Source organism: Coenobita brevimanus, chromosome 27, assembly GCF_032717465.1.
Source record: "Coenobita brevimanus isolate Jiangsu-jjx chromosome 27, ASM3271746v2, whole genome shotgun sequence".
Lineage (NCBI taxonomy): Eukaryota > Metazoa > Arthropoda > Malacostraca > Decapoda > Coenobitidae > Coenobita > Coenobita brevimanus.
Genome location: NC_136980.1, coordinates 5,937,501 through 5,947,500, shown reverse-complemented (window position 1 = coordinate 5,947,500; position 10,000 = coordinate 5,937,501). Strand labels below are relative to the sequence as shown.

The 10,000-nt window shown below is 39.0% G+C and overlaps 2 protein-coding genes across 2 annotated transcripts in view; one reads left to right on the top strand and one right to left on the bottom strand.

Annotated features, from left to right (window-relative positions):
• Positions 1-10,000, top strand: part of LOC145394364 (small G protein signaling modulator 2-like) — a 186,205-nt gene that overhangs the window by 48,178 nt on the left and 128,027 nt on the right. The gene's annotated exons all lie outside the window — the stretch shown is intronic.
• Positions 2,050-10,000, bottom strand: part of LOC145394334 (uncharacterized) — an 11,981-nt gene continuing 4,030 nt past the window's right edge. Inside the window, exons 4-5 of the mRNA XM_080268211.1 lie at positions 6,721-6,821; positions 2,050-2,431 (exon numbers count right to left, since the gene is read on the bottom strand). Coding sequence (XP_080124337.1) covers positions 2,050-2,431; positions 6,721-6,821 — 483 coding nt within the window. The remainder of the gene's footprint in view (positions 2,432-6,720; positions 6,822-10,000) is intronic.

Genomic DNA, 10,000 nt, shown 5'->3' with positions numbered 1-10,000 from the left:
TGACGATGATGATGAGGGTGATGGTGATGATGATGACGATGATAATGATGATGGTGATGATGATGATGATGATGATAATGATGATGATAATGATGATGATGATGATGATGATTGTGAAAATGATGGTGATGATGGTGGTGATGATGATGATGGTGGTGACGATGATGGTGATGGTAATGATGAAGATGGTGGTGATGATGATGGTGATGGTGACGATGATGATGATGGTGGTGATGATGATGATGATTTATTTACTCTAATGTTTTTTTTTATTGTTTTCTTGCTCTTTTTCGTAACTGAGGGACCAGCATCGATTTTCTTGACGCCATTTTTTTTGTCTGGTGACGTCACATCCGGTATTGACCGTGAGTCTGATGACGTCACTCCTACGTCATCACGGAGAGAGAGAGAGAGAGAGAGAGAGAGAGATGAAGGGGCTAAAGTGAGAAATAGTAGACAGGTATATATAGGTAAACACACACACACACACACACACACACACACACACACACACACACACACACACACACACATGAAAGGACTAAAGTGAGAAGTAGTAGACAGGTAGACAGGTAAATACAGAGAGAGAGAGAGAGATGAAAGGACTAAAGTGAGAAATAGTAAACAGGTAGATATAGGTAAATACAGAGAGAGAGAGAGAGAGAGAGAGAGCAATTAACACACCAAAAGTCTCCCTCATTAACATCATTCAGACTAAAGCCATTTTCCAACAATTATTATTTTTTATTATCATAACTAAATCCTATAAAAAATATTCTGAATTTTACATTGTACACTTTTGCTTCTGTAAATACTAAATAGAATTATCAGTATGGAATAAATAACTTAAATAACTTAGCAATAACATCAATAACAAATAACAGAGAACAGTAACAATAATAACAGTAATGAAAGTAATATTATGTAACAGTGTCAAGGATATGGGATGATGTAATTATGTAATGGTTGTAGGGATGGTGGTAGTTGTGGTAGGAAGAGTGCTGGTGGTGGTAGTAGTAGTGATGGTTGTGGTAGTGATGGTCGTGTTAGATGTGGTGGTGGTGGTGGTAGGGATGATGGTAGTTGTGGTAGGAATGGTGGTAGTAGTGATGGTTGTGGCAGTGATGGTGGTGTTAGGTGTGATAGGGATGGTGGTAGGAATGGTGGTAGTAGTGATGGATGTGGTAATGATGGTCGTATTAGGTGTGGTGGTGGTGGTAGGGATGATGGTAGTTGTGGTGGGGTGGTTGTGGTAGTTGTGGTAGGGATGGTGGTAGTAATGTTGGTAGTAGTGGTGTGTACGGAGCTAAGGTGGGCTTTAAAGAGGATAGGTCGGTGTTGGTAGTTGTGGTAGTGGTGGTAGTTGTGGTAGAGTTGTGGTGTTCGTGTTTGTCGTGGTGAAGGTGGTAGTTGCAATTATAATAGCACTACGTATCCCTTAATAACTCCACGGGATATTAACACCGAGTGGATTAAGTGAAAAAGGTGGACTATCCTGCTATCCTTGTCCTATTATTATGGTTTAGGTTAGCCCCTCCACTGAATTATTCTTACTTATATATCATGGTCTCACAGGTAAACAAAATTATCAGTATTTAATGGCTTTACTACACCTGCATTTATCATTTATCGCCTGATAACACTAATTGGATCGCAGAGGAGATTTAACCTGTTTTGACCTGTGTTTATCGCCTTGTTAACGTTTGACCTGTGATGACCTGATATGGCAATTAAGAGATGACCTGATACGGCAATTAAACGATGACCTGATAAAGCAGTTAAGAGATGACCTGATACAGTAATTAAGAGATGACCTGATACGGCAATTAAGAGATGACCTGATACGGCAATTATGAGATGACCTGATACGGCAATTAAGAGATGACCTGATACGGCAATTAAGAGATGGGGGTGTGACCTCTCTTGACCCGGAAGTCGTTCATGACCTGTGGATGCTCGTTGACCTGTATTGCGCCTTGTAGTTAGCAGTTGACCTCCAGTGACCTCATCTACAGTAATTAATTCTTTTTGCTAGTGACGTTATGTAGTTTAATCCTTAGCTGAGGACGGAATTTGTGCCTCCCTGTTAGCCTGTGAATCCCTGTTAACGATCGTTGGTGTTTTCCTCCTCGTTAGCAGTTGACCTTTGATGACCTGGGCGATTCGTTCGAGGTCACTCACTTCGGAAGGTGGGAGGGCGAGACCAGCCAGCCGCGTGTCTCCTGCAGGGCCATCCTCAGTTGTGGTTGTGGTGGTGGTGCTGGTGGTGGTAGTTGGTGTGGTGGTGGTAGTAGTTGTGGTGGTAGGAGTGGTGGTGGTGGTGGTGGTGGTGGTAGTTGGAATATCCTGTTGGTTCTGACCCAGTATTTGTTGGGATGAGACGCGGTTGTTGCATAAGGTGTCCGGGACCAGGATCTTGTATGTGCATTTCCTGTTGAGGGAAAGGTATTATTATTATTATTATTATTATTATTATTTTATTATTATCGTCATGATCATCATCGTCTTCATCTTTCTTCATCTTCTTCTTTTATTACTATTGTTATTATTATTATTAGTAGTAGTAGTAGTATCATCATCATCATCATCATATTTCGTCTTTTTCTTCTTCATCTTTTATTATTATTATTATTGTTATTATTATTATTATTATTATTATCATCATCATCATCGTCATCATCATCATCATCATCTTTCTTCGTCTTCATCTTTTATTAATATTGTTATTATTATTATTATTATTATTATTATTATTATTATTACATAGGCGTAAATATAGAACATTTAATCATTCAGTTTCAAAGTTATATATAGAGATGAATTCCAGAGACAGTTATAGTGACTGGTGAAGCCGTTAGTGTTATCCGTTTATACCTCGGCAACGAACGCTGGCGGTTGGGATAGGCGTTTGAATTTCGGATTTGAATTTCGCACGGATTAACGCGTTCTGTGCGATTGCCTTTTCCTTATCTTATTTTTTCGTTCATTTAGTTATTTTTATCGTCAGACAGTTTTACGTAGATTAGGAAAGACTATTCAATTGAGAGAGGTTAGATGTCGCGTTCAAGATGGCAATTATGCGCCAAGTTAAAGTAAAGCACTATATTTTCAGCTCTTTACTCCTTCAGTGGAATGATTTTATTTCAGTTCTTGCAATCATCAGACGATTATATTCAACTTAGAACCTATGGCGTAACCACGGGGGGTCTAGAGGGGCCCGTCCCCCCTCTGTTAGACCCTTGACCCCCACTGGCTTCCGGAGTACTAATTTATGTTTATTAAATTTATGCATTATGTAGTGGTCCCCTCCCCGTAGATTAGGGGTTGGTTCTACCCCTTCTAAATTAGGGCCTGGTCTCTCCTTGACCCCTCTAGATTAGTGGTTGGTCTCTCCTTGACCCCTCTAGATTAGTGGTTGGTCTCTCCTTGACCCCCCAAGATAAGGGTCTGGTCTCTCCTTGACCCCCCAAGATAAGGGTCTGGTCTCTCCTTGACCCCCCAAGATAAGGGTCTGGTCTCTCCTTGACCCCCCAAGATAAGGGTCTGGTCTCTCCTTGACCCCTCTAGATTAGTGCATGGTCTCTCCTTGACCCTCCTAGATCAGGGTCTGGTCTCTCCTTGACCCCTCTAGATTAGGGCGTGGTCTCTCCTTGACCCCTCTAGATTAGTGCTTGGTCTCTCCTTGACCCCTCTAGATTAGTGCTTGGTCTCTCCTTGACCCTCCTAGATAAGGGCTTGGTCTCCTTTACCCCTCTAGATAAGGGCTTGGTCTCTCCTTGACCCTCCTAGATAAGGGCTTGGTCTCCTTGACTCCTCTAGATAAAGGCTTGGTCTCCTTTATCCCCCCCTTGGTCTCTCCTTTACCTGGAGGGGTTAATGAAGACCATATCTAACTCCAAATATTTGAAGAACATCCCCAAAGCACAATAACATAACCTGATGAACGCAAGAACAGAACACGAGATGCCAGGAAAGGGGTAATTATTGGGGGAACACCTCTTGTATTATTTTATCTTCTATACTTCATTACTTCTCTCTTGTATTATTTTATCTTCTATATTTTTTTACTTCTTTCATGTATTATTTTATCTTTTATATTGTTTTACTTCTTTCTTGTATTATTTTATCTTCTATATTTTTTTTTTACTTCTCTCTTGTATTATTTTATCTCCTGTATTTTTTTTTATTCAGTGGAAAATTATACCAGGCAGGTGTGTTATTTAGTGAGCATCAACCTGTACCTGTTATTTTAGGCTTATATCTGTCTACCCGTATTTTTCTGTCTCTGTTTATCTGTCCGTCTATCTGTCTATCTCTGTCTATCTATCTGTCTGTCTGTCTATACCTGTCTATCTATTTAGCTGAACCCCTATCTATGCATCTATCTGTTAATCCACATATCAGTCTGTATCTACCTACCTACGAACTTAGCTGTCTTTCTGTCTATCTGTCTATCTATCTGTTCATCTGTTTACCTATCTATCTACAAACATACATACATATATACATACACACATACATACATACTAATTAACCTAATTCTCTACTGTACAGGTATTTGCTGACCAATTTATTGAAAAGGTGATTAAGCGAACCTTAATTGGGTCACCTGGAAATTGATATATACATGACGTAAATATATATAGGATCAGGCTTCTCTCTCTCTCTCTCTCTCCAAAAGTCCCAGTACCTTAAGTAAAAAAAAAATCCAGAATTTATAGTAAAAATCTAACATTATTAACAAAAGTCCAATATATTTAAACTTTATTTTTTCGTCATTGTATTAAAATCCTTTATTATTTTAGAGAATAGTGTTTTATATCATATTCTATCTTGCCATATGAAACTGCAGAGGGATTTTATGGCCACTATGTTTTATGGGTGTATGTGTGTGAGGGGTGAAGTGTGCGTGTGTGCGTGTGAAGGTGTATGATGTGAGTGTGTGTGTGTGTGTGTGTGTGTGTGTGTGTGTGTGTGTGTGAAGGATGTACGGTGCTAGTGTGTGTGTGTCTGTGTGTGTGTGTGTCTGTGTGTGTGAAGGATAAGCGTGTGTAAGTTAAGGAACATACACTATTTGATATAACGAAACGCCAAGAACTCAGGCCCCGAATTGTCGACGTAAAGTGTATCTCTGTATGCATCTACCAAGCCTTGCACACAGTCACAATACAACCTCCATGACAGGGTTCCGTGTGGGGTGAAATGAGACTAAAAAATAAGGTGATCACATATAACCTTGACCTTTGATCCCTTGACCTTGCTGACCTAATCATTTCATCATCCCTTCATACTGTATCACTGACAAAAGTTTGGTGGAAATCCGTTGAGGGGTTAAGGAGATATCGCTCTCACCCATATAACCTTGACCTTTGACCCCTTGACCTTGCTGACCTAATCATTTCATCATCCCTTCATACTGTATCACTGACAAAAGTTTGGTTGAAATCCGTGGAGGGGTTAAGGAGATATTGCACCCGGAAGGATAAATTAAGTCGACTCCACATGACCTTGACCTTTGACCCTTTGACCTTGCCGACCTAATCATTTCATCGTCCCTCTATACTGTATCACTGACAAAAGTTTGGTCTAAATCCGCCGCGGGGTTTAGGAGATATCACGCCCACAAGAGTGTTATGGATTCACGGACGGACACACGCACGCACGGACAGACCACTCACTCAATACCTCCTCCACCATAGGATGACGGAGGCACAAAAATACGTACAATTGTATATCTTTCAATGTGGACCCAGGACGTACGTGTAATTCATGGTATATTTATTGTATGCCTCTCAGCTTGATAGTCTTTTACCTAAATCCCAGCATTCGTCCCTCGCTTAGCATATAGACAGGTATTAGAATTGACAAGCGAATCCTTCAGTATTCAGATGGGATTACCTATAAGTTCGCAATATCCCTAACTGGCTTGTGAGTTTGTGTGCTGAATTGTATTGCAGTTAGATAGATATAGATAGGTAGATAGATAGATAGATATATAGAGAGAGTAAAATGGCAATCCATCTGTCTGTCGATTTTATTATTTTTTTTCTTTATCAACATGTCTAGCTTTTTTCTTTAAGTCTATCGGTCTCTCTCTCTCTCTCTCTCTCTCTCTCTGTTGACTTTTCATTACCAAGACCCGTGGGAATGATATATATCTTTCGCTATATTGAAAGAGGATGGGGGGGGGGAGTGGCTGGATGCGCAGTTGAGATGTACATTCCTAATATTAAAGTCATATAGTCTATTTCTGTATCTACACCACACCACATTACATTACATTACACTACATTACACTACACTACACTACACTACACCACTACGCTACACCACACCACACCACATTATACCACACCACATTACATTACATTACACTACACTACACTACACTACACTACACTACACTACACCACTACGCTACACCACACCACACCACACTACATTACATTACACTACACTACAATACAATACAATACACCACTACGCTACACCACACCACACCACACCACACCACACCACACCACACCACACCGCACTACACCGCACCACACCACACCACACCACACCACACCACACTACATTTACCATGAATGAGAAAAAACCCCACAACACAGCGTAGTCAATTATTTTTTACAGCCCACAATTCCACTCTACACACACACACACACACACACACACACACACACACACACACACACAAATACACCCTCTCGTACTTACCCCAGCTGTGGATGGTACCTAAGATTCCCAGTACACTTGTAATGCTTTCTCACAAGACCTTCCGCCTTCTTGTTGGATGAGGGCAGTTGGCACCCGTAGAACTGAGGGAGAGTAGGGTAGGGTAGCGTAGATTGGAGTGGGGTAGGGTAAGTTGGGGTAAGGTAAGGTAGGGTACGGTTGGGTAGGGTGGGGTACGGTAGGGTAGGGTTTGGTTTGGTAGGGTACGGTAGGGGAGGGAAGGGTTGGGTAGGGTAAGGTGTGGTAGAGTGGGTTTGGGTAGGTTGGAGTGGGGTAGGATAGGGAAGGGAAGAGTAAAGGAGGGTAGGGTAGGATGAGGTGGGGTAGGGTAGCGTAGGGTAAGGTAGGACATTGTGGTGAGGTAGGGTAAGGTATGGTAGGGTGGGGTAGGGATGAGTAGGGTAGGATGTGGTGATGAGATAGAACAGGGTAGGGTGGGATATGGATTGTAGGGTAGGGCAGGATGAATCAGTAGGGCACAGTGGGTATACAGGTCACCGCAGGACAAAGCAGGGCAGGGCAGGGCAGGTAACAAGAATGAAACAGATAAAAAAATATATTAGTAAAGGGAATAACGATAAATTAGATTATATTTACCGTGAATACAACGTGCTGTGTACACTGAATACAAGACTAATCCCAATAATGATAATACTGTATTAGTAGTAGAAGTAGTAGTAATAGGAGCTGTAGTTGTAATAGAAGTAGTAGTAGTAGTAGTTGTAATAATAATAATAATAAGAAGAAGGGGAAGAAGAATCATAGTAATAATAATAAGAATAAGAATAATAATAATAAGAAGAATAGTAGTAGTATAAGTAAAAATAATAATGATAATAATAATAATAATAATAATAATAATAATCCAAAAATATGAAGTTTGCAAGATATATTTTGTGAATGGGATTAGGATGAACTATATTTAGACTGAATGTTACCTAATTCTTTAAACTAAAAATACCTGATTCTTTATAATAAAAATATGATCACTTGTTACAGGATTAAAGTTCATGGTCACTTATTATTTATTCATTTATATACCTTATTTATTTTTATTTATTTTATTGTTTATTTATATGTACATATTTATTTATTTACTCTTGTTTATGGCATATGATGATTTATTTAAACTGGCTTAAAGATTAATTGGATGTGTATTTATGTGTGTATGTAGAGTATGTATGTATGTATGTATTCATTTATTCATTTATGCTTATCTAGTAATGTATTCTAATTTATTGCACCGGTAACAGTATATGATTATTTTTTATGCTCACTTAAAATCAGTTAAGTGAAATTTATGCTCAATAAAAATGAATTAAGAGAGATTATAAGGCAATTTCGAGTCAGGTAAATTATATGAAGTCAGGTGAGGTGCTGTCAGGACAGGTGAGAAATAAATTAATTAGGGCTGGACAGGTGAGATCATAATTAGAGTTGAACAGGTAATAAGTTAGATTTAATAAGGGTTGGAAAAGATAATTTAGAGGTTAATGAAGACCAATGGGTTATAATTAAAAGTGATTGATAATGAAGTAAAAATAATGAGATCAATAAATGAAGAAGTTTGATTAAATAACTTCAAAAATTATCTTAGGTAATTAGAAATGTCAGGTATAATTAGGACTGGAAAGGTGTGGAGGAAGTTAATCAGTTTAGGACAGGTGAGGTCCTAATGAGAGTCCAACAGGTAAGAAACGGTTACGTTTAATTAAGAAGAAAAATATGCCGACTTTTTTTTGATGGAGGTAGTTAAAAAAAATCACCTTAAGAAAGAGGTTAATTAGTACTATACAGGTAAATTAAGAGATAGTGAAGGTAGTACAGGTGCAATGAGATGTAATGAGGGTAGTACGTGTGTAATGAGATGTAATGAAGATAGTACAGGTGTAATGAGATGTAATGAAGGCAGTACATGTGTAATGAGATGTAATGAGGGTAGTACGTGTGTAATGAGATGTAATGAAAGTAGTACAGGTGTAATGAGATGTAATGAAGGAAGTACATGTGTAATGAGATGTAGTGAAAATAGTACAGACGTAATGAAGGTAGCACAAGTGTAATGAGATGTAATGAAGGTAGTACAGGTGTAATGAGATGTAATGAAGTTAGTGCAGTGTAATGAGATGTAGTGAAAATAGTACAGATGTAATGAAGGTAGCACAAGTGTAATGAGATGTAGTTAAGATAGTACAGATGTAATGAGATGTAATGAAGGTAGTACAGGTGTAATGAGAGATGTAATGAAGGTAGTATAGGTGTAATGAGAGATGTAATGAAGGTAGTACAGGTGTAATGAGATGTAATGAAGGTAGTACAGGTGTAATGAGATGTAATGAAGGTAGTACAGGTGTAATGAGATGTAATGAAGGTAGTACAGGTGTAATGAGATGTAATGAAGGTAGTACAGATGTAATGAGATGTAATGAAGGTAGTACAGGTGTAATGAGAGATGTAATGAAGGTAGTACAGGTGTAATGAGATGTAATGAAGATAGTACAGATGTAATGAGATGTAATGAAGGTAGTACAGTTGTTATGAGATGTAATGAAGGTAGTACATATGTAATGAGATGTAATGAAGGTTGTACAGGTGTAATGAAGGTAGTACAGGTGTATTGAAGGTAGTACAAGTGTAATGAGATGTAATAGTACAAGTGTAATGAAGGTATAATAGGAAAAGTGTATGGTAGGATACTTATAGACAGAGTTAGAGAAAGAACAGAGAAATTAGTTGGAGAAGAACAGGGAGGCTTTAGGAAGGGAAGAGGTTGTGTAGATCAGATATTCATTCTTAGATCTTTAGTGGAAAAGTTTCTAGAGAAGGGAAAGAAGTTGTATGCGGCTTTCATGGATTTGGAGAAAGCATATGACAGGGTGGATAGACAAGGATTGTGGAAAGTGTTAAGAATATATGGAGTAGATGGGAAGTTGTTGAATGCTGTGAAGAGTATGTACGATGGTGCGAAGGCTGCAGTGCGTGTGGATGGTGAACTAAGTGAATTTTTCTCTTTGAAAGTTGGTTTGAAACAGGGATGTGTCATGTCTCCATGGTTGTTCAATCTGTACATGGATGGGGTAATAAAAGAGGTACAAGGTAGGGTAGTGGATGTTGGAGTGGCCCTGGTGAGAGAGGATAGTGTTTGGAAACTCTCTGTACTGTTGTTTGCAGATGATACTGTGTTGTTGAGTGAAGACGAAGGGGAGCTGCAAGGTTTGGTGCATGAGTTTGAGAGAGTGTGTAAGAAACGGAACCTAAAGGT